Source organism: Patagioenas fasciata, chromosome 3, assembly GCF_037038585.1.
Source record: "Patagioenas fasciata isolate bPatFas1 chromosome 3, bPatFas1.hap1, whole genome shotgun sequence".
Classification (NCBI taxonomy): Eukaryota; Metazoa; Chordata; class Aves; order Columbiformes; family Columbidae; genus Patagioenas; species Patagioenas fasciata.
The window spans coordinates 122,301,926-122,327,188 of NC_092522.1; the positions used below are offsets into that span (position 1 = coordinate 122,301,926).

A 25,263-nucleotide genomic window follows, 5' to 3' on the forward strand; every position below is an offset into this window, starting at 1 on the left:
TGAGCCCCAGGGACTTGCTTTGAGGGAAAGGAATTTATTCAGTGACCAACTGAGAAACAACCATTGATGTTCCTCCAAGATGATCCAAGCACGTGATCCCACAAAATGGCCAGACTGGGAGGTTCAGCTACTCCATGCTCTGTTGGCAGGATGACCACAAGGCGAAATTTCCCAAAGCCAGGAGCCAGGGAAAGAAGCAGATGGTTCAAATCCAAATTATGTTGAACCTCTGCCATTATGACAGAGGAATAGCCATTTCTGCCCATTTATGATGATACAAAGGCAGATCAGAAGGTCTAGATGAGATTTGGCTGGCTATAGGGCACATCTACCTTATAGCATTTCTGATGCTCAGACTGGCACAGAAGATCTGGGTTCCCATCTGGAGGGAATTACCACTACAGCAGGCAATCTCCAGTTTGAGCTTTGCAAAACCACATCCCAGCAAGGACCCAGGCTTGGATCCAAGTATGTCCAAGGATCCAGGCATCTGTTGGAAAAAACGCTGTGCCCAGGGGTCTATTGGGACATAACTCCGGGAACTGACAGCTTCTGCATCTCTGGGTGCAAAATTAAGACATCGCTTCATCTGAGCAAAAGAAAAAGGCCTAAGCCACAGGTACAGACAGTGTTAGCGTTGCAGAGGTTTTTGACTCATCACACCTAATCTCAGGTGCCCACTGCACACGGTTGGGGTCAGAGCCTCATCAGTGGGAGCATCACTGCTCTTCAGCACCTCCCACCATAGGTCTTATGGGCAAAGACAATTTAAATGAGATAAATTCAGACCAAAAAATGTTCAAAATCCATGAACATACTTCATAGGGACCTTGTTTCAGCCTTTCACTGGTGTCTTATGGCAGCTCATTTGAAATCCATTACACAACGAAATTAAAAATAAACATTTACAGAAGACGGAGCGGGTGACACTGCATGGTCTGTTACTGCCACGAGATAGACATCCAGCCTTGGTAGCGACACCTCTGCTAGTAAACTAACCCATGCTAGACCTGGTCTCTGGCCCTGAGGCCAACTGACCCTGTTTGGCCACATCCGTGCAATTAAATGCTCTTGGCTGTCAATTCTGGGTGGCGGCATCCAACTTCTCCATCAGGAAGGGGCCCTGATCTTGCTCATTCCTGAGCCATGTCTCAAGATTTCTTATCCTGTTTCAAAACCAGGCCAGGGAATGTGTTTTGCCAGAGTCTCGTGCCCGTCCCCTGACATCATTTGGTTCATCGGCACAGACCCAGTTTTTGTTTTGATGAGATATTGTGAGAAACATTGAACGACCCGTCCATTCCAAGGGCTTAAATGCAACTGTAGGTCTGTGTCAGATGGTTTTAGCATGAAGGGAACAGCTCTTCCATCTCCCTCATCCCTCTCCATCCTCAGCAGCCTCAGGAAGGATGGGTGCAAGCAATCAGGTCCCCACCTGCAGCACAGCGACTGCTGATCAGCAGACCGAGTTTGCATATACATATCCGAAATCTGACAATAAAAAGGGTGCTGGCAAAGCAAAAAGAAAGAAAAAAAGTGCATTTTCATCAGAAATGTGAAAATGCTGTTCTTTGCTCTTCAAAGTCTGCATTGCTGCATCTTGCAGGGCACCTGCTTCCCCTGTGCTCAGTGCTGTACAGACACAGGCTCTAAATTACTGGGGGGGTCTAGGGCAACCCCCGGTCTGGCTGGCATTTGAAGGGAGGTGGCAAATCCCAGCCCTGTGATGCGGTTTGTAAGGCTCTTGTTGGGATGCTGGACACAGGAAGGGCTGTAAATCAAGTGGGGGAGAGAAGGGACAGTTGAGGCAGGAGAGGGGAAGGGTAAAAAAAAAAAGCCACAAGGCTGTGAGGGGTTTTTTCTCATAAAAACTGAATTGTGGGAAGGGACCTGGGTGGTTTGGTGTTGTGTCAATGGCCAACACTTAACCCTTCGCATGACCAGGTTTGCAAACACAGCCAGTGATCCTGAGACACCAATTGTACTATAGCTGGCGTGTGGGATGCTTTGAGAGCTGTCCCCAGGCTTCGAGGGGTTAACCCTCAGCTCCTGGCAAAGGAATGAAACCCTCTGTGTCCCCTGCTTTCACTTCTGGCCCTGAATCAGCCAGCAGCTGGGACACATACCTCTATCAGTCCCTACTTGGAAGCAGTTAAAATGGTTTCCATCCCCACTGAGGAAGACGTGGGAGCAACAGGCACTTTCCCGGTACAAAAGACAGGCAAAGACTGGTTTCTGAGCTGGTTTCTGTCAGGGGACGGATGGTGCCAACAAGCGGGTACGAGCCACGGTGCCCGGAGACACCCACCCCAGGGCTTCCCAGAGACACTGATGCAGCTTTGCAAAACTCCCCTCCACACGTACGCTGACCCCCGGGCGAATCGTGGCATCTGGGAAACGTTTTCCCAAAGCTCTCCTGAGCGCCAGAGGACACCAGGCTCCTTGGAGAAGGGTTCACAGCTCTCCGTGGTGTGTAACGGGAACAGCCGCGGGGACACCAGCCCCGGTTCGTGTCGGGAAGAACCACGGGATCCTTTGGGAATACACCAGCTCTCCAAGCATCTCCTGCAAGCATTTTGGGTCCCTGCCCTTCACAGCACCCCTTCATCCCTGTTACCCACACCGAGAGCATCGTTACCAGGGCATCACTACCCCTCCTCCCTCGTTTGGGTGTCGGAGGATGTTTAGGACCCGGGCTGTGCAGCTCCTCCCTTTCAGGTCTCTTCAGGGTTATTGCTTGGTGGGAGGTAGGTTCAGGGCTTGGTGGTATGAATGAAAGAGAGAGAGGGAGAGGGAGGAAATCTGGACTGAAAGGCTCAAACTGGAATAGCTCGCCTGTCTCCAGGCAACAGGCCTGACGCAACCGCTGGAAAAAAAAAGTCCCTTAAATAAAAAAACACACACACACACACAGATTTCTGAAGCGAGACACAGAGGAGAATGAGAGAGTCCCCAGAAGGCACTGGTGACACCGCTCTGCAAATACCAAGTTGGAGACCTGGGGTGGAAGGAGGGAGCCAATATGTCCGTGCACTCGTCCCTCTGACTCGTGTCACGGTAAGTTTTTGGCTCGTGTTGTCTCGGCCGTGCTGGGGCTGGGGGGGAGCGGAGCCCTGGGGACACCCTGCTGCACCCAGGACGGGAGGTGTCTGAGAGGTCCCCAGTGCTGCGGGGACCCCCCATCTTTTCTAGCCCTGTGGAATGGGGTAGCAACAAGGAGCAGGTCACTAGGGAGCATCAGGGTGGGGGAGATGGGGACCCCAAACACTATGAAGTTCAGCACTGGGGTCTGGCTGTGACATGGTGGGGCTGGGGGCTTGCATAGTACCCCCCAACCACAACCTCCTGCCTTGCCGAAATCCCCTGGAGATGGAGGGATCCTTGGCTCCCCGTTGATTGGGACAGGCTGGAAATCAGGGTCTGAGTCCTCCTTTGCAATGGGGTTTGTGGATTTTGCTCTCAGCTGGGAGCAGTGTGGGGGTCCTCACCACCTTTGGGGCAATTCTTCTGCTCTGGACGAGATGTAACAAGGGAAGAGTCTGGCCAGGTTTCGGGACAATCACCTGTTGCTCCCTCTGCCCCCTCCCCGAGACTTGCAAGAGCCCTGGAAAGGATTTTTGGCTTGTGCGGTGCAGACATGATGGGATAAAGCGCGGTGGCCTCACAGGGCGTAGCTACCTTTGATTTTTTTGAAGCAGGCAGCATGTTCTGAGCAGAGCAGGTTTCCACCTGCTCAGGTCTGGCCCTTGCAGTTCACAAAAAAAAAAACCAAAAAACAAAAAGAAGAAAATAATCACCCAGAACTTCCCCAGAGCCCTTTATAACAGCTTGGGGCTAATTGCTAAAATTATTCCACCAGCCCACAGCCCTTCCAGCACAAGCACTTGTGCAACCCCGGTGCGATGCACACCCCTGCACCCACACCTCCCAAATCGTCCAGCTTGCACCCTCACCGGTCCATATAGAACCCTCCGTTTTTTCCTATGATGCTCCCTGTATTATTGAACACCGCTCTACCCTTTGGAGCTTTTCTACATCAGCGAAGTGGGGGTAAGATGGATGAAAACCATGTTTCCAGTGAGGATCTATGTCTGGCTGTTACCATGTTGTCTGGGCTTTGTCTGCTCATCCCCAGTATCTCAGGGACTCCTCACTTTTTAGTGGGAACAAGCCTGTTTTGCCTGCTGTGGTTTTTCTCTCTGCCAGCCATCATTTCAGCACGCTGAGGCTGTCGCTGTTATTCACGTCTCAGGTCTCCTCTGCTTTTGAATGCCCATTGCAGTGGTTCCTCTTCATGGGAGGATCTGTATGACATCAAAAAAAAAGAAAATTAAAACAGAATGAGAGGAATCCAGCTTCTCCCGTGCTCTGCAGCCATTAGGTGTTTGTGAAATGTAGCAGAGACACTGCATAAAAAATATAATAATAATAATAATAACAATAATAATAATAAAAAATCAGCCTCAGAGTAATGTAGCCTTTCTGGGGGATGGGAGCGGGGGATCTCTTTGCAACCAGTTATCCTTAAATACTATGAAATACCAAAGTGCATTGGGCTGAGCAGGTCTGAGTACAGGGTTGGTATGATCATTGCCCAGGCAGCGGCTAAAGCGGGTAATTGGATGGGACAGGGAGAATGTAAAGGGGATTAAAGGGTTGCTGGGAGGCTGACCATGTTCCCCTCATCACTTTAACTTGGAGCCTTGGGAGCTCATCTCTGCAGGGGGAGCTCAGTGCTGGGCAGAATGAATCCCAGCAAAGCTGGAAAGAATTGTTGAGGGGTTTTTTTGTTTTGTTTTGTTTTGTTTTTCTGCCTTCCATGCTGCATTTAGGGAAAAATAACTCCCTGTGCCAATCTCCTGGGAAGAGAGCATTTCTAAGCCTGATCTGGCTCGTTCCCAAGGATCCTCAGCCCTTCACATCACCCTGGTCGCACGGGCACAGACGTCCCTGCCGGCTCTGTCTGCTCTTTCCTTGCTGAAAGAGAACTGGCTCTGTCAAGCCACAGGTCCCTTGGGGGATATTTGGGACAGATTAGGTGTTCCACATCCAGGATTATGCCCCAAGACATGCTAGGACCCTGAGGGAGTGCATGGAAGAGCAACCCTTGCCCGTAAATTGTGCCAGTGGAGGCTTAAATTGGGTATTAGGAAAAATTTCTTCCCAGAAAGGCTTGTCAGGCATTGGAACAGGCAGCCCAGGGCAGTGGTGGAATCACCATCCCTGGTGGGGTTGAACAGAGGCAGAGATGAAGTTCTTGGGGACATGGGTTAATGTCAGTGTGAGGTTAATGGTTGGACTCGATCTTCCAACCAAAATGATCCTATAATCTGTGGGTCTCTTCCCATCTGAAGACAGCTCACCAGCAGATGACTAGAATGGACGGGTGCCTTCATGAGGAGGTTATAAACTTGTCTTTGCTGCTTCTACTTAAACCATTAATATCTGGTTTTGGCTGATGGGCTGAGATCCTTGAACCCCCCCCAAGCTTCGCAGTTTGCAAATGCTTTTCACTCACTGGAAGACTGTTTTGTGGGAATGACAGACATCTGGCAATGCCCATCTTCATGCAGGATTTCCACACAACTGTTGGAAATCTGCTGACTGAGGGGAGTTGAGCTGGGCAGAAAATGGAGCTTCCAGGGTCCATGGAAAGCAGGCAGCAATCTCAGTCCTGCTTCCTCGAAAGCAACCTGCTCGATTTTGTGCAGAGGAGGCACGAGGGACAAGATACAGCCAGGCAGGAAAGGACAGATGCATTTATTGGAGCGTGTTCTGACTCTACTAGTGATGCTGGAGATCAGCCTGGGAGAAATACCTCAGGGCAGGGATTGTGAACTGGTCCCCTGCTAACTCAGCACTTCTGTTCCGCTTCTCTTGTCAGGCTGGTGTACCTGGCTGCAGCCACCCACTGCTGTCCCCTCCTCCCTTCACTGCACTGTTTCGGGACCTGTCTGGGGGTCATTTGGGCAGAAGGATGTGCCAGGGTGAGCCCTCACCCTGCTCCACGTCATGGAAAGCCTTTCTTCTTCCCTCTTTCCCCAATGTATTTGTGAAAGCCACATCCAAAGGGCTGAAGCAGCAGAAGGGGCTGCTTCTCTGCTGCTGACTTTACCATCCACACTGTCTGGGAGGTCTTCTGGGGGCTTGTTTACAGCAGTAAATGGACAGGAATATCCAAAGAATCATAGAATGTCCTGAGTTGGAAGGGACCCACAAGGATCATGGAGTCCAACTCCTGTTCCTGCACAGGACACCCCACAGTTCACCCCGTGTGTCTGAGGATGTTGTCCAGTTTTTTCCTGAACACTGTCAGGTTGGGGCCGTGACACCTCCCTGGGAGCCTGTTCAGTGTCCAGCACCTCTGGGTGAAGAACCTTTTCCTAAATATCCTAATATCACACTCAGCTGGGTTCTGTACCCATATCTCAGCCCAATGTGTGGGGTGGCTCTGTGGCTACCTCTCCAAACCCCTGCAAGGACACTGAATTCTGGATCAATCCTGGTGCAGAAACTCCGTCTCCTCCCTGGGCTTTTGTTATGTTTTGGGCTGGATGTCAGGTCTGTGTGTGCTTGAAGCGACACAGCCAACCTGGGCAGCCCTATAGCCTTGGTTTGAAGGAAGGTGGCTGAAGGTCACTTTGTGGCAGGTAAGAAAAGCATTTAGGATCCAGATCGGATTTCTGCAGGAGCAAAGGGATCAGGTGGCCAAATGCTGGATAACATACCCCAGGGGGATGGACTCTCCTCTGAGTCAGTGGGATGGCTGGGGGAGTGATTTGCCCTCCATCTCTGTAGAAACCTTGTGCAGAGTATTGTGCTGCAGCTGTGTTGCTTGGAGAGACTGTGATAGGGGACCCCAGGGCAAGGAAGGGCCCGAGCTCGCCAAAGCCCACACAGCATAGCAGCTCCCCTCTGGAGTGAGGTCATTTTGGCACGGGAAGAGGAGTGATTCATGTGCAGCCTCCCTGAAAGGGAACAGCTGGCTCCAGGGAGCCATGGCATTGACACCCATGGGTCTCTCCTCCCTTCATCTGCTGCCTGGGGCTTCAGCATCTCGGCTGCCCAGAGGATGCTCGGGAGCCTCTATCCACCACCATGCAGCAGCCGGAGTCCTCCCTTACTCCATTGCTATGGCAACCCCCTCACTCAGGCGCCTCCTCCTCGCTGCCCCCATGCCAACCTGCTGCAGACCTCCAGGGGGGTCAGCCATCCCCACCCCACCCCTGTCTTTATGCTGTGCCGTCTTTATGCTGCGCTGAAAAGAAAAGCAAACACAGCTCTGCCTGCAAAGGGCGTGCACACCTGGCACGATCTCCCCAGTTCTTAGATCGTAGAATCACAGAATAATTTGGGTGGGAAGGGACTTTCAAAGCTCATCCAGTGCCACCCCTGCCATGAGCAGGGACATCTTCAGGTTGCTCAGAGCCCCGTCCAGCCTGGCCTGGGATGTCTCCAGGGATGGTTCATCCACCACCTCTCTGCCCAACCTGGGCCAGGCTCTCACCACCCTCAGTGCAAACAATTTCTTCCTCATGTCTGGCCTGAATCTCCCCTCTTTTAGTTTAAAACCATCACCCCTGGTCCTATCGCAACAGACCCTGCTCAAAAGTCTGTCCCCACCTTTCTTATGGGCTCAAATTTACTCCAGGGTTTTCGTTTGTAGGATCAAGTGGTGTCTGTATGACCCACAGGGTGACACCTGTGCAAATGTGTGAACTTCTCTAACAAAACCCTTGGAGCAAATGCCTGCAAATGGTCAGGAGAACCGCATCCTGAACTCTTGCTCCTGTAGGATATCCCTGGACCAATTATAGCCAGAACATGTGGCCCAGATAAGATGAAGAGACTTGGAGATATCAGAGGTGAATCTCTACACCTCTGAAGATCCTTAGAGCTTTTTTCTTGAAGATCGGTTGTATGAACTATATACTCAGTAAGAGGGAAATTGAGGCATAAAAGGGGCTGAAGTGGTTTTTGAAAGTTGTTAACAGGCTGAACCATTACCTCTGCCCTGTTTAACCCATGCCAGGAATGCCATGTGGGCACCACTTCATCCTGCAAAAGGGTTTTGCTTGGCCTGGGCTTTATCTCATATTGAGGCTCTTTTTTTTCTTCTCAGAGACTAGGCGAACAGAGTAGTATAGGCTCTTACAACCACTGCTGGTCCTCTGCAATAAAAACCGATATTATAGTAAGTTAAAGTCCACCAGGAATAGTGAAAGGAGTAAAATAATTAGTTCCCCACACATCTGTCCTGGCTGATAGTTTTATTTATTCTTTTTTTTTTTCCCCTCTCATATCTATTCTGAGTATTTCGCCCTTTTTTCCCCCTTTTTTCTACTAGACCACTTGTGACCTTATTTATAGCCCTTAATTTAACAGGCTGTACCTGTGCTGCCCTGGTCCAGCATATACCAACCAATGCTGCTTCGTGAATGCCTCATGTTCAAAGCTGACCAGGGCACAGAGAACTGGTGGGGAAGGTACAGACGTATAAAAGTTCTCAGTCATGTAAAACTCCCGCAGGGTAAAAGGCTGTGCCTAGCATCATTTTCTGCAATCTCTTTTTCGATCGTGAACAGCATCTGAATTTCTTGTTATCCGCCATCAGTGACGATAAAGCAAAGCTTTTCTCACACCCCTGTACACCTCCCTGTGCCTCTTAGGACTTGTTTCACCACACCTGGTTTGTCAGGGGGTGAAAGGCTGAGGGAGCTGGATCTCTTTAGTTTGGAGAAGAGGAGACTGAGGGGTGACCTCATTAATGTTTACAAATATATAAAGGGTGAGTGTCAGGATGATGGACCCAGGCTCTTCTTGGTGACAACCAATGATAGGACAAGGGATAATGGGTACAAACTGGAACACAAGAGGTTCCACTTAAATCTGAGAAGAAACTTCTTCTCAGTAAGGGAACAGGCTGCCCAGGGAGGTTGTGGAGTCTCCTTCTCTGCAGACATTCAAACCCGCCTGGACACCTTCCTGTGGAACCTCAGCTGGGTGTTCCTGCTCCCCTGCTCGAATGCATGGGCAGGGATGTCTGAGGGTGTGTGATGGGGACAGGTCTTCTGCATCTGCTTCGAGGTTGGAAGGGTGGCTGCAATGGGAAGTTGTGGTGGCAGATTGTGCCTCCAGATTTGGTTGCTTAGAATATAGAATCATAGAATAGTTTGGGTTGGAAGGGACCTTCAAAGCTCCCCCAGTGCCACCCCTGCCATGAACAGGGACATCTTCACCAACTCAGGTTGCTCAGAGTCCCGTCCAGCCTGGCCTGGGATGTCTCCAGGGATGGTTCATCCACCACCTCTCTGCCCAACCTGGGACAGGCTCTCACCACCCTCAGCACAAACAATTTCTTCCTCATGTCTGGCCTGAATCTCCCTCCTTTAGTTTAAAACCATCACCCCTTGTCCTATCGCAACAGACCCTGCTCAAAAGTCTGTCCTCAGTAGGACACCCCATGAGCTTCACAAGGTGTGTCTGGCATGGGAGAGGGAAGAATTTGCATTGCTGACCTGCAGCCATACAAAATCCAAGACTCTGAGCGTGCCAGCTCCAAGAGTCCTGGTGTGGTAGGACTTCACACCCAATCCACTTTGACAGTCCTGTTGTTTCTCCATCCTGGCTGTGTGCTTCTGCTGATTCCTTTGCATTATGGCTTGCAGGATAGTTCGGTCAAGCTGACTTCTCTAATGGAAACCTAACCCAACAAAGAAACTAATGTTTTTCTTGATGAGTTGGTGACCTGATGCACCCTGTGCCTTTGGGATCAACAGAGTTCATGCAAGAGAAGGGGGAAACCACTGCACAAAGGATCTTAGTGAAGTGGGAGGAGACCTGACCCCATTTGGATCCCAAAATTCTATTACCTTTAATTAAGCATGGCATGAATGCCCTGAGCCTGGCAAGTATGATAATGAAGACAAATCAAGGGTTAATCACTTAAACTCGCTTGTATAGGCCAGCATAAGGGAAAACTGAGCCTGGGGCCGGGAGACCAGGAGAAGTCTGAAGATCTGAGTCAGGGACAAGGTTTGTTCCTGGGAATTAGTTCTCAGGCTGCAAATAGGTTTGTATTACAGCCTCTCACACACAGACGTTTCTCACACACTTACCACTTTTAGATCTCTTTTTCTACACCAGGTCTTTGACCCAAGTCCAAGACATCAATAGGAAATTAGAGGCGACTCCTTTCTGTCATTTTGGAGTTTGGATAGGCTGTGAAACAGACCTGACTATTTAGGGGGTGTCCCTACAGAGTGAATGAGAAGTTTCATGTTGCACCTGAGAGGAGGTGAAGGATGGATCAGTGCCATTTTTGCAGTAGAAAAATCAAATCCCTCCAAAGCTACTGGGAGGCAGTGATGGGAAGGGAGAGATAGCAGCAGGGTGATGGCAAAGGGGATGCTCCAAACTGCTGTTATGCTCTCAGCATTCAATGTCATAAATGCTAACTGAGTGGTACCCAGGGCTCAAATGAGGGTCTTTTCCACTCTGGGAATTTTATACATCCTGAAGACACAAGACAAAGGAGTCTGTGGGGCCTCTGCTTTGTAGCTGTGGCATTCAGAAAATCAGCCTTACAACAAAAATATTCTTTTGTTAGGGGTTACCAAATACAGTAGCCCTGTGCAGAGCTGCAGCAGACTGTATTGGGCTGCTGGTTTTGGCCACCCCTCGAAATTTCCATCTCAACGGGCAGAAAAAAAGCTCAGAAGTGAGGTCTTTAAAGTCGTTAGGTATTTCCCTTTATTGATTTCGGCAGGCTGGAGCTGGCGGCAAGTGAAATTCATTGACGTGTTCTCAGCTCTTCAGAGCACCCATGCAAGAGCTGGTGAAAGACCTGACTCTCCAGCAGGGCAGCCCTCTGCTTTTCACTCCGTTCAATCTATTTTTCAACAGAAGAAGTAAAATCGTTGCTGCTCCAGGCATGAGAGATGTTGGCTTCAACCTGATAGAGTATCTGTGTTTGCTCCCGCTCACCGTAAAACTCTCATTAACATAAATAGGAGCAGGAACAAGACTGCAACATGACTAATTCTCCACCCCCAGACTGTCTGTGTGTATATTATCAACTCCTCGTTCAGCTCATGTGCCTGCACACAATTGTAGGATAAATCTTGCTCTCTGTCGGTGTTTATTTTAAATTGAGTCTTCTCACTGAAAAGGTTCAAGAGGCATAATTATGGTCTGGATTTCAGTTACACACGTCTTTGTGGGCACAAATAGCAGGGAAAAGAAGGGCTGAGTAACTCATACTGCTGTGGTTTAGTGCATCCAGCTAGATAGTTTCATATGTCCTGGCTGGTCTTTCTGGGCACATTACCAGGAAGGTGAAAAAGAATTTTGTTTTGTGTTTGACGTGTAGACGAGAGCTCTGGATCTATTCCTCGCTCAGCCATAGATGAGCATACGACCTTGAGAAAGTCTCTTATCTGATCCTTCTGGCAAACGAATGCAGAAGCTGCTTGAGCTTAACTCTTGCGGAGTTGTTTGAGTCCTTTGTTCCTCCAGGTGCCATGGTTTGGTAGATCAACTTTGGGCACAGCTTCCCTGAGTCCACACGTGGTGGAAGGAGGAGAAGCTGTGAGGAAAGCTCCTGGCTGCTCAGTGTTTTCAAAGAGACCATTGGGACCATTCCCAGTGGGCAGACTGGAGATGACCAGTGGTGGAAAACCACAAGTCCAGGTCTCCCTGAGGGCAGGCATCTGAACCCAAGCCATGCCAGCACCCCAGTTACTCCTACACTTGTCCGGGGGACTGTGCTCCTACTCTGAGCCCGAAGGACAGGAGGGAGCTGAATCTTATGGCCATTTTTCCCTGCTCTGCTTTTGGCTCAAACTCTTGGGAGAAGTTTGGGGTTTCTTACTTCACCCGGCTCTGTTTTGCCCAAGTGGAAAGATGAAGGTTTGCCAGCCAAGAAACCATCCAGACAGTGTACACAGACACCCCGACCCCCAAGAACAGCAGTTGCTGTCACCAGAGGATGTTAGGTTGTGTGATACATCTCTGAACATGTCCTGGCCTCCTTGGCAACCCTTTCATGGCCCCTTGAGTTAAAACTGGAGATGCAGGTAACCAGAGCTTCCCTAGAAGCCAGAGCCTGTTTGTTCTTGCCCCAAAAGCAGGCAGATGGCGGAGGTGAGGTAACACTCCCCAGCAGCACCTTGGCATCGTGCCTCTCACAAAGCCCTCCTTTTTCTGCAGCAAGAGACATCTCTCCTTTCTCACTACCTTTTCCTTCTCAGACTGGAAACCAATCCTCTGTTTTCTTTCTAGGTGTTCAGCCAAGGCTGGCGTGGTTTTTGAGCAGGAGCCACCACCGCCACGCTGTCCTCCAAGGGGTTGCGTTTGTCACACCGCAGGACCTGATCCAGCCCTGAGGGTTTCCAGCCTCCATCCCTGGACCTTTACAGAACACCCCTATGCTATTGGACTCCCAAAGAGGATGTCTCTGCCCAAAATCCAAATAGAAGAGGTGCTGGACAACACGGATGCTGGCTCTGGAGGTGCCCCTCCTCTTGATGACCATCTGAGGAGCCTCAAGGCATTGACGGAGAAGCTGAGACTGGAGACCAGGCGCCCTTCCTACTTGGAGTGGAAGGCAAAGCTGGAGGAGCAGGCATGGAAGAGCCCCCAGCCAGCGGGAGAGGAGGAGGAGGCGAACGAGGCCAAAAAGGCCACAGGGGAGACTGTCCCCTTGAGGAAGGTGCAGCTGCATCTCAATGGGAGCCCTGCCCAGGACAAGGTGACTCTTACCTCAGGGAGAATAGGTGGCTTTGAGAGCATCGATGAAGCTTTGACGTGGCTGAGGAAGGAGCTGGTAAGTACTTTCCTGTCCCTGTTAGACAGTGTGTTTTTTCAAGAGGGGATTTAAAAAAAAAAGAATGAGGAAGCAATCAACTCCTTGTTCCTATCTGCCTTCAGCCACAGGTGAAAAGGCAATAGTTGTGTTTTCTGAGGCTGGTGGGAGCAGAAAAAGCCCAGGGAAGGGAAAAGGTGAATATCAGAACATCCATAACTTCAGAGAGGGAGCCAGACTCATCTCAGCACCCCTGCTGGGATGCAGCAGGCGGGGGACATACAGTAGCTCCCACTGGTCGGGGCTTTTTAGCAGTTTGCCCCCTCCCTTGCTTCTTTAGTTACATCTCAACACTCAGAGGAGTACAGCAGGTATGAATACACCATGAACACACGGGCACTGCTGGTGCAATAGCTCTTTTCTGACGGGCATCACAGAGGGATGCTCTGCAGGGCTGCAGGAAGGAAGCATAAATAGATCCAGCCCCTGGACCTGCCCTTGCAGCTTGTGGCTGATGGTGGTTTAGAAACACCCTCAGCAGGAGACTGTATGCTGACCACTGTGTTTAACAGTCATTAGTGGATCTGACCTCCAAGAGTTTGCCTAATTCCTCCTTTTTTTTTTTTCCCTTTTTTTTAACTCATAACTCTCTAAAAGGTCTTATGGTAACCTGCTTCCCCAAGTCTGCACAATGAGGCGAAGTGCTTCATTTTGTTTCAAACCGTCGTGAAAACCCTTTCTTCTGACCATGCAATATCTAATGATTAACTTTCCTTTTTTCTGCTGTATTCATTATGCCAGAACCTTATCTCAGATCCTTCCTCACCCAGCTCTTACAGGTTCATCATCTGTTGACTCCAGCTTTGTTAGAAGATGGTCCACATTCCTTTCATCCTCCCATCCCAACCTTGGGCCTTGTCTTACACATATGAGCTGGTAGTTTCACAGAGAGGAAGATGCGACAAAAAGGCTACACCTATGTTAAGAAAATATGTAGAGCCAGGGTGTGGATGATGGAAGCTCATATTTTATCTGTTGTGTTGCTATCATGGGTTTTGGCACGTATTTTGCCTGGGACAGCTAGTGCTGACCCAAGCAGCTCCTCAGCCAGCTCAGGAGTCAGCACAGTCTGGGGATAATTCCCAGGAGGAAGCATGTGTGCAGCACACCTTATCAGGAGGCCACAGGAGTTAGATATGGTGGCCACAACCAGATTGGGGCAGCTGTTTTCAGGGCTGGGCAATGGGCCCTGCTGCTCTTCACAGGTGCAGGAGCAAGGAGACACCAAGACCACACTTCCTAGTGATCCTTCCGTTCTCCTCATTGGAATGAGAAATCTTCATTATTTGTCCCACGTGACTGGAAATAACTCCTGTCACATGGATTTGTTTCTGTTGACTAATTGGAAGTTTTCCTGTGAACCCCACCAGCATTTGCAACTGCATTGACAGCAGAAATATTTGCAACAGGGTCCCAGGGAGCTGGGACATCACTTGTGGTTCAGATGGATGTGTGAAAATGTTCCTGCACAAATGCTTTTCTTTTGATTATCATCTCTGAAAATCTTCGAGGAAAACTTGTCACGCACATCAATGAACAACAGCTTTTAAAAATTCTTCGTGACTTTTGCTCCAGATATTTTTTCTTTGCCAACCTTTTGTTGCTCTTTCTGTATTTGCGCATCTAGATTGATCTCTAGACTAGTTATTTACAGAGGTGTATCCGGTTGTCACAGTTTTGGTGACTGAGATGTTTCTCAGGACCATGACTTTCACAAGGCAAGTGCAGTGCTTTCAGGAATCAAGGACTACTGCGAAAAGTTTTGAGCTGCTATCCTAAAATCACTTGGTCGCTGGAGAATCTCAGCTCCTGATCTGAGACCTGAATCTGAGTCCATGCTTGCATCTGGGATGCAGTCTTAAATTCACAGTGCACTTGGTTTAAAGCTCCAGTCTCAAGATGCCCAAAGACAGTGCAAGCAGATTTTCCTCATCAGAACCCCAGATTTTAAGAAGTTTGGTTTGTTCTTTCAGTTTCTGCCCATGGTGTAAGTATAAATTGTCTCAGAGTCCAATTCTAACCTTTAGACTAGGGTGTGGCATATAAACCACCATCTGATAAAAGCTAAGAGTTTAAATTAAAGAGGAAAAAGGGCAAAGCAAACCCTAATTGTTCCTCACTTTCCATTTTCCTGCCTCTTAATTATACCAGTCTTTGCTGGATCTGGACGTGACTCATGTAATTTAGAACAATTTCCCCCAAAAAGAGAGCATGTATTTGACTGACCACACAGCTAAATAACTATGTTGGAGGCACTATTGTTGGGAAAGAGCTGCCAGCAAACAGTGAGAGCAAAGCGAGGCCATCGCATCATAGGGTGCTGGAACAAAAAGATGCATTTCACATTTCATTTCAAGGGCAAAACCCACCTTCTTTTCAAATTAATGAACAAGCTTCCACTCGTCCCAATACAGCCAGGATTTTTCCTTGTTTATCCCCATATCGTGACAGTAAAGCTATCAGGAAGGCTTCAGAGCAGGATATGGTTATGTCTAAGTGGATGTATTTATTTAAGACAGGAGCCAAGGCCAGACTGAGCAGCATCCCTAAAACAGGACCCTGCTTGGGGCAGCCAGGCAGGACACCAGCACCCCACACCTTGGGTAAGGTCACCCTAAGCAGGCAATCAGTCTTTCTGGTCTGATTTAATGTAGGAGGCCATAGACCTGGGAGGATCAAGAAACTCAGCCTTGCCCCAGGTTGGTGTGAGTATCCCAGGTAGCTTTCTGAAGTTCATCCAAAAACGACCCAGTAGTCGTAGATGGGATGAAATCTCCCTCTGCTATGTGGTCCTCCACTGCAGGGTGAACATTCCCCAACTCTACACAGTCTTCCATGAGAAAGTGAATTTAGAGTATGTAGAATCATAGTGCCATAGAATAGTTTGGGTTAGAAGGGACCTTAAAAGGTCACCAAGTCCAATCCCCCTGCCATGAGCAGGGACAAGCTTTCCAAACAAAAGCTACCATTTCTGTTGAGATCAGGCATCATCCTTCTAGCAGGTGGATATCAAGACTGTTAATGGTTGGACTTTATGACCTTAAAGGTCTTTTCCAACCAAAATGATTCTATGGTTCTATGGTTCTATCTTCACGCAGATCAGGTTGCTCAGAGCCCCGTCCAGCCTGGCCTGGGATGTCTCCAGGGATGGTTCATCCACCACCTCTCTGGCCAACCTGGGACAGGCTCTCACCACCCTCAGTGTAAACAATTTCTTCCCCACATCTCATCTGAATGTCCCCTCTTTCAGTTTAAGACCATCAGCCTTTGTCCTATCACAATAGAACATGTAGGATGTAGGATTCATCTATCCAATGATGTACACCAAAAACTGGTATACATGAAAATTTCTATCCAGGAAAGAAGTGCACCAGCCTGTGTCCTTACTGAACAAAATGCAAAGATGCAGGGCATGCAGCTCCATCACCCATGCTGTGCAATCCTCCTCACAGCTACCAGCGTGTTTAGACTGCGTTATTTCTACAGCAAGGCCCCAGCATGGTTTTGGCTTGTACCACATAGCACCCTTGCCAAACAGTTAGAGCTTCAGGAGTTCATGCATGCTGGAGACTGTTCCCAATAGGCAACTTGTATGACACCACCCGGTTTGGCAATTAACTCTTTCCAGACAAAACCAGTATAGGAAGCAAAGTGAATTTAGGAGCATGTGTGTGCCTGAGCTTCCCCTTCGCCATAGCACTGCAGAACGGACTATGGCACAGGTTAATTGGCTGGGAAAGTGATAGTCCAGGAGTGCCCAGCTTTGGAATTAAAGTTAACCTTTAAATCCGAAGCATCAGTTCCAGTCATCCAAACTGCAAGGAATTTTCCTCTGTGCCTCCAGAGTCTGTTCTGGTTCTGCTTCAGCCAGATTCAGGCTCCTCGTGTTCAGAAGTGAAGGACAAACCCAAGGTCTTACTGTCCATCTGCTGTTCTTGGTCCTTCACCTCATGTGACCTGTCCCAGGACCTGATTCTGCACGTTAAGCCCTGGCTCTGATTTATAGGACTGACATATGCCCGCTGAGCTCCAGCCATCCACGTCAGCTGGGACCTGCTGAGAACTGGCCCTGAGAACCTGATCTATTCAGACACGCAAACTCCTCCTCTTGTTTTTTGTGCCGAGAGGTTCTGTGTAGGTGTACGAGCAAATTGCAGCTCTCAGCATGTGCTGAACTGCCCCGGGGCTTCAGGTCGTTCCTCCCCAACTCCTCCTGCCTCTTCTCTGCCCTTGAGTTTGCTCTTCATCAATGCTGTAAGTAAAGCCATCGCCAGCCAGGATATGGTGACAGACTCAAGTGGTCAGACTGTAATTTCTTCTTTGTTTATGGAATGTGTCAGAACAAATGTTTACACGTTCTAAAATTAAGCCCTCAAAGTCCTCTTCCTCCTAGATGTGGTGAAAGAACAAAACTCTGCTATGAACTGGGACATCTTAGGACAGTTCTGACTTTGTCCCAGTAGGAAAATATGTTTTCCGTCTCCTAGTTCGCTAATGCTTGGTACTGAAATCTGAGATGCGTGAGCCAAAATGCTGGAAAAGGGTGGATAGGTCTCTGAGCAACCTGATCTGGGTGAAGATGTCCCTGCTCATGGCAGGGGTGTTGGACTGGATGACCTCTGAAGGTCCCTTCCAACCCAAACTATTCTATAACTCTATGAAAAGACACCTGAAAAGACACAGATCTCTCCTGGGAAATTGTAAAACGCCTATGTCTTACTGGTCAGACATTTATTAACTGCTATTATCTGTATTTGGGATGCTGACATTGTCTGAAGCTCAAACCAGCAGCTTGTCCACCCAACAGCGTTGTGTTTCTCCAGGACGTTGCACAGAGTGGGTGGGATCATGTTGTCATCCCACACAGATGAACTGGTGCATCAAGTTACTTTGTGGATAAACTGCATAAACTGAAAACCCACGGCTTCCCATGATGTGGCCCCTGTAATCCCATTATTTCTTTCCAGGGAGTTTTGTGAAGCTCTGCTGACCCAACAGTGCTCCTTTTAAACACAGATCATTTATCATTTCTAGCAATGGTTTGGTCGTCAGCATGGGATGGATTGAATGTTTCATGAGGACCCTCTGGGAAATGGAAGGAGAATGAGCATTTCTGTGTTCTGACCCAAATTCTGCTAATATTCTGGGTGGTTTTGAACAAAGCAGCATTTAATGGGACAGGTCCATGGAAGGAGGACAGGGTGTTTGTATCTCAAGCCAAGCCCCAGTGATGAGCGGGTAGAGTGACAGCTGTGCCATCTCCTCATTGTGTACATCGTCCTTTAGTCAGCCACTGCCAGGCTTTGTTCCTCACCCATCTACCTTTGTTTTATGGAGGGCAGAAGAGGGCTTTTTATCCCCCTGGAAAAGCCTTAGCTGATGGTGCACATCTGACAGGTCGACTCTGCTTCCCCATTCAGCCCCAGAGCACAACCAGAAAGGGTTGTGTCCAAGCCAGTGTCACAGCCTAGGTGATCAATGTAGATGGGTGGCGGGTTTGCCCCATTCCACCTTGCCCTCACTCTACAGATGGGTCAGCAGGCCATGTGGCTGGCTTAGTGAACCCCATGGTCACCAAATCTGATAGGGGTGAGGAAGGCCAAGAACCTGAAGAACATGCCCTGGAGGGCTTTGTCTTCCAGCTTCCATTAAATCAAGATGACTTTCTCAAAAGACAAGGAAAGTAAGAACTGGTCAAAAAGTGGAAAGCTGTCTTGCAAGGGGAAAAATAGCGATCTCCAACTCACATCCCTCTTCACAATAGCCTCATAATTCATTTATAAACCCTTTTCGGCAGTGGTGTCTGTTTTTAATCCCCCATTCTTCAAAACATTCAATGAAAGCATTTGTTGACATTTATTGTGTAGCTTGATAAACTCACAAGAAAGAGCGACCAAGAGTCAGTTCAATAGCACCCATGATTGTCTTCCTGATAAAATGTCAAGTTGTAGCATTAATAGTGAAACAGGGAAAAATATCGACAAAATGATTTTTTTTTTTAATTGCAACTCACATGAGAGAAGAAAAACCTGCCAAGTGACATTACCCTGCTGGGTGCACAGGCAACAAGGTCTGTGAGGAAGTAGTGGGGTTTTTTTAAGAAGTAAATGACCACAACCCTGCCAACAATTCGAGAGAGATTGAGAGAAAGAGATATTCACTCTGAGATTTGTACGAAGGTGACTTAATCCTCTCCAGGAAACTGAACTGGAGTCCAGCTGCTGGCTGAGAGCACCAGGCAAGGTCCTCCAGGATGCCTCTATGGTGCAGAATTGGGAAAAGCCTTGCTTAGCTTGGATCAGTTTTCATTATATTCATGCCATTGGTGGCTTTGCCTTGCTGTGCAACTGGCAAAGCTGCAAGTGGCAATCCCAATGTCTTTGTAGGCATTGCCTGGAGGAGGAGGGATTGTGCCACAACCTAGAGCAACCCTGAGGTTGCTTCGTCAGCTTGGTTGCAGAAGACATCAGGTATCAGGAAGTTCTCTTATAGAAATATCAGGGCCATCAGTGGAGCCTCTCGAGGGGAATTTTGCCCCCTCCTTTCCCTTCTACCTGAAAGGAGGTTGTAGCATGGAGGGTGTTAGTCTTTTCTCCCAAGTAGCAAGTGATAGGACAAGAGGAAACGGCTTCAAGTTGCACCAGGGAAGGTTCAGATTGGATATTAGGAAACAATTTCTTCATGGAAAGGGTTGTCAGGCATTGGAACAGGCTGCCCAGGGCAGTGGTGGAGTCACCATCCCTGGAGGGGTTGAACAGACGCAGAGATGAGGTTCTCAGGGACATGCTTTAGTGACAATGTGAGGTTATGGTTGGACTCAATGATCTTGAGGGTGTCTTCCAATCAAAATGATTCTATGATCTTATGTACAAGCCACAAGACCAAGAATAAATTTACCCCCACCCCTGGAGCTAAATCCATACTCGTAAACTAAACAGCTCATTTTCAGGCCTGGAGGAAAGCTGGTATAGTGTGACCACATCCCTACTACTAAAATCCAGACAGGGGGCTGTATCTCAAATGCCTGCTGAGGATGAACCCCTCTCTGTTAACTCCTGAAGAGTGTCTGTGGGGAATTCCTTGGGACTTTGAGAGCTGACCTCAGCTCAAAGCATGCCAGGACCTTGCTCACAACTGATGGGAGAGGAAGACTTGAAGGCGGTAGATGCCCCATCCCTGGAGACATCCCAGGCCAGGCTGGACGGGGCTCTGAGCAACCTGAGCTGGTGAAGATGTCCCTGCTCATGGCAGGGGTGGCACTGAGGGAGCTTTGAAGGTCCCTTCCAACCCAAACTATTCTGTGATTGTACGATTCTATGATTCTATTCTAAGACTCTGTTGCAATGCACTATGTAATGTATTGCTTAGATTGAACAGACCCAGGCTTCTCTTTCAAACCACAGGGAGCCAAGAAACCAATGATACAAATCAAAGGAGTGAGGTAAAGGATGGATTGGGGTCAAGGGAGCTCCACGGTGGGGTTGAGCTCAGGGTGCACTGGAAGGTAAAAAAAAACAACCAACCAAACAAACAAAAGAAAATCAGGAGTCTTGGTCCCAAGGGGCTCCTTCCAGTGCCAGCTTGTGTCCTGCAATGGAGGCAACACCAGGGAAAGAGGCAGGACATCAAGTCAGGGCAGGCTTTGGGCTGTTTTCCAACTAGTTTTGCTCTCTTCTTATCTCCAGCACTTACAGAGAGATTTAAGCTGCAAAGTTTCCTAAGAGCTGCTCAGCTTTTCTCCCGTTCCACTCTTTTCTTTGTGGTTTTTGTGGCTTGTTGCTTTTCTGTGAGGAGGGATGTGGGGTGAGACGTGGGGCTTGTCCTCTTGGCATCTGCTGTTCTAGCTCTGCCTGCTTCTGTTCCCCAGACAAAGGCTGATTCTTGCACCAAGTCTTCACCTCCTTCCCACCCCCAATATCCTGCGGCAATAAATTTTCTGCTTAATTATAGGTTGGACTTAAAAAAAAACCTTCTTTCATCACTTCTGAATCTTCCACTTTCTGAAGTTTGGTGCCAGGGGAGGAAAAAGCCCTCCGAAACACTTAGCTTATTAGCCTGCAGGATAGTTGTTCTCTCTCCTGTGGGAAACCACAGAGGTCCCATCCCAAGAGCCACTTCAAATCAGTGAGATAAGCCACAGGGGATGTGGAGGGCCGTGTTCCCAGCTGTTGTGAACCAGCTCTGATTTATGCAGGCTGGAAACCCAAGCCAAGTATTTGGGCACTGGTTCTCTGGGGTTCTTTTAATTGGTCCTTTCCACCTCTAATTGCTCCTTCTCACTGTGGCTGCTCCCTTATGAAAAAAATTAATTTGGGCTTTGCTAAAGGTTGAGATGGAAGCTCCAAAGCCTGCGCTGATGGATACCTAAGCCAACAGCTTTGTCATGGATGGCTTTAATTCCACTTTCCTGGTGCTCCTGAAAATCTGAGCAGTCACAGATTTCCTGAATGTTAAAAATTCACCATCCTGAGCTGATATTTGACCGAGATGCATTGCTGGCTGGGAAGATCCCTGTCTCCCTCCCAGTTCTTTGCAATAGCGTAGCATCTCTAGATGAGTGCCTGTCATGAGAGAACAAAGGGTGATGGTTTTACATTAAAATAGGGCAGGTTCAGGCCAGACATGAGGAAGAAATTGTTGACAATGAGGGTGGCGAGAGCCTGTCCCAGGTTGGCCAGAGAGGTAGTGGATGAACCATCCCTGGAGACATCCCAGGCCAGGCTGGACGGGGCTCTGAGCAACCTGAGCTGGTGAAGATGTCCCTGCTCATGGCAGGGGTGGCACTGGGTGAGCTTTGAAGGACCCTTCCAACTCAAACTATTCTATGATTCTGTTATTGTTTCTATGATTCTATGAGTCACATTTCCAGTGATTTGTCACAGCTTTTCGCAGGGAGCAGCACGATGACCAGCACTGTCTTCCCTCCTCACCCTCCGTCTTGTGTTTCAGGCAGAAATGCGCCTGCAGGACCAGCACCTGGCAAGGCAGCTCATGCGCCTTCGCAGCGACATCAACAAGCTGAAGATCGAGCAGACCTGCCACCTCCACCAGCGCATGCTCAACGATGCCACCTACGAGCTGGAGGAGAGGGACGAGCTCTCTGACCTCTTCTGCGACTTCCCCCTCGTGAGCTCCTTCAGCCTCTCCACGCCACTCAAGCTCATCGGGGTCACCAAGATGAACATCAACTCTCGCCGGTTCTCACTGTGTTGAAGCGGGGGAAGAAGAGGGAAGGAAGGGGGAGAAAGAAAGAGAGGACTGGGCAGCACCAGGGCTCTCTCTGCCTAATGGCTGGGTGAAAAGAGGCCAAAGAGGGGCAGAGGGAACAGGAGCAAACAGGGAACCCACAGCTGGTCTTGGTGGCAGGGAAGAGCAGCAGAGTTGGGCACTGAAATGGCCCAGAGATGCTCGTTGAGAAGATAGGACCTGTGTGGAGGAAGTGTGGAGAGCATCTGAACACACCATGTGCACTTAGCCTTCTCCTTTGCAAAGTCCCTTCTCCTTCTCTTCCCCCAACAGTAACTAAGAGGATGCAGCACCAGAGTGGTTGTTTGTACTCAAAAATCAAAGGAGGGGCTCAAAGATCAGCCAAAAATCCAAGCAAAATCCCTTTTCCCTTCCTTTTTAACTCCTACCAGGCTACAGCCATCTCTTCAGAGTCACTCTCCTCCCTGGATGTCGTCTTGAGCATTGATATTCAACCTCTGCTCATCCAAGCACAGGGTCCACGGGGCTATTTCAGGTGTAAAGCTGATTTCCAGTGGAGAAGAGCCCTCCTAGCAGGTGAAGGATCATGGGTTAAATGGTATGCAGCCCCAAAAGAATGTGTTGAGAAGATGTGTTTGTTGATTTGCTCCACGGAGTCCAGTGTACTCTAGCTTGATTTTGCCTGTGGTACAGATTATGAACAGATCATGGACACATTTATATAGAGGCTCCAGGTGCCAGAAGTCACCTGTGTGCCCTAGAAGTTATACCCAGAGCAACATGTGTTCTTGATTTTGTTGTCAGCAGTGGCCACAAGACACTGTGTGGTTGCCCCCTGCAAGCAGTAGGGCAAAGGAGGTAACTTACACCCAAGACATCTCCTTATCGGAAGAATCACCCCAGGCTGTCACTCCCCCTACAGCAGCACCAGCAAATCCTGGATCCTCTGTAGCAACACACATCTATCAGAGAAAGGAACTTTGAGAGGACAAAAGGGACTTTTGTGTAATGAACTATAAAATTAAAGGGAGAAATATTGCTGTGATGAGCTTTGGACCTGCAGCAGACACATGGGATTCCCTCCCTGCTTGGCAGGATGAAAGATGGATGGTATTATTTTCTTGCCTTTCAGTGCACACAGCTGCACACCTGCCTATAAGTGGCATGGAGGGCAGAGACACCCGTGGTGTAGCCCAGCAAAGGCAGGGACACTAGCAGTCTAGCCATGGCAATCTTGGGACACCTGGCACCCAATCCAGTCTGTCCAGAGGGAGTGTGGGTTCCTCTGGGTTCTCTCTCCTGTGTTTACATCTCTCCTGGCCACGTCAGAGCAGTGAAATCTCTCAACCCATCACCCCAGCCCATCTTTGCTCACCACCACATGCCCAAGCAGAGAGCTCTGTTGCTGAGTGAAGGTGACTGTGTCCATGCAGCACCAGCCCAAGCTGGAGATGAGCAGGAGATGCAAGCCAGTGCTGAGCTGAGAGCTGCGTGGCCGTGTTGATGTGCCTGTACCTCACGATGTCTGTAAGCTGTGTGTGTGCGTAAGTTGGTGTGTGTGTGCATGTCAGCCCGCAGGACGCCTCTCTTGGGAGGCTGAGTGGTGGACCTATGCCTTTGTTCCCAAACACAAGGTGAACCAGAAGCCAGTGAGGCTCTGCCATGCCTGGGAAGACGCAATGAGGCTTCAAGGCTTGGGGTTTCCACAGAGAGTTTAGGTTGATGCAGAGAAGACCAATAATTCATCTGCCTCCACAGGAGGAACAAATTAACATCACAAAGGGGTTCATAGCCACGTGGGGCAGGGAATTGGCAGGGGACTCTGGAGCTGAGTTCAACCCTCCATCTAAACAACCTGATTTTGCTGAAGATGTCCCTGCCCATTGCAGGGGGGTTGGACTAGATGAGCTGTGAAGGTCCCTTCCCACCCAAACTATTCTATGATCTCCAGGAGCTCCCATAGTACGTAACCCCTGGTAATGCCTCTCCCTCCACTCCAAATCTCACTGAATATAATTTCTTTCTGCCAAGGAAGGAGGTATTTTGGGCACTGGAGGTCTGCCTGTGCCAGTAAGTTAATCAGTGCCATGCCTGGGTGCTGAACCTAGTGCTGCCCAAGTGGTGGAGGTTTAACTGAATTGTGGCCAGACTGCCAGCTGGACTCTGGAGAAGACAACTGGTACTGATGACACCAGTAGAGAAATAGCCTTGTTTCCCCATGTAAGTCTTGAACAAGAAAAAAAAAAAATTACAATTCTTACTTGTTTACTTTTTTAATTAAAATCAAGTCATGTCCCACATGTTGATTTTCAGAGGCTTTTTCGATCAAAAGAAAGCAATGATGACTTTTCAGTGAAAATAATGCCTTGAAAGAGGGGGACTTGTCCTCTTTAGGGTCAGCTGGAGTCAGCCATTGGGTGGATGTGCCTTTGGGCTCTTGTCTGGTAGCCAAATGCCAGAGGTTAGTACAAGCACAGTCTTGGGAGGTCATTATAAGTGGCGTTAGAAATATCAGACGTCTGGGTTCCAGACGCGTATTTTCTGCATTAAGTGTAATGGGAGATGGTTATAACTGCCAGCTGTTCATCAAAATGCACAATTTTTTAATTATAAAATTATGTCTGTATCGATTTCTGCCTCTGGTCTCTTATTGCCTTCGGCAGCTCCAGCTCTGCCTGGAGAGCGGTTGAGGAAGCACCAGTTTGGTGTCTCCAGGGTTTACAGGTGTGCAAGGTTTCCAGTCAGGTTTGTCTATTAATGCACATCACTGGGACACCCCTATGGCTTCAGCAGCAATTGCTCTGCCTTGCAGCCCAGAGGAGATCAGAAGAAATTTAGGTGGAAGCCCTTATTATGTATTTAGACATAAATGTATGGGAAAGAAAGCCAAAGAAAAATAAAATAAAATAAAATAAAATAAAATAAAATAAAATAAAATAAAATAAAATAAAATAAAATAAAATAAAATAAAATAAAATAAAATAAAATAAAATAAAATAAAATAAATAAGAAAAAAAAGGAAAAAAAGAAGACAAAAGAGGAAAAAAGAAAAAGAAGAAAGAAGAAAGAAGAAAAAAAGGAAAAAAGAAAAAAGAAAAAGAAAATAGAAAAAAAGAAAAATGAAAAAAGAGAAAAGAAAAAAGAAAAAGAGATAAGAAAATAAAAAAAGATCAAAGAAAAAGAAAAAAGAA

General features: G+C 48.4%; 1 protein-coding gene across 1 annotated transcript; it reads left to right on the plus strand.

Annotated features, from left to right (window-relative positions):
* Positions 1-2,198: 2,198 nt before the first annotated feature.
* FAM167A (family with sequence similarity 167 member A) lies at positions 2,199-24,702 on the plus strand. Its single transcript, XM_065836042.2, has 3 exons — positions 2,199-3,057; positions 12,283-12,826; positions 21,815-24,702. Exons 2-3 carry the CDS (start codon positions 12,452-12,454, stop codon positions 22,076-22,078), a joined length of 639 nt encoding a protein of 212 aa, XP_065692114.1. The 5' UTR covers positions 2,199-3,057; positions 12,283-12,451; the 3' UTR covers positions 22,079-24,702.
* Positions 24,703-25,263: the final 561 nt, after the last annotated feature.

Bases quoted from the DNA above. Each gene is read 5' to 3' on its own strand.
- FAM167A (XM_065836042.2), top strand. From the start codon at position 12,452: ATGTCTCTGCCCAAAATCCAAATAGAAGAGGTGCTGGACAACACGGAT. The intron at 12,827-21,814 runs GTAAGTACTTTC...CTTGTGTTTCAG, and splicing joins CGTGGCTGAGGAAGGAGCTG to GCAGAAATGCGCCTGCAGGA.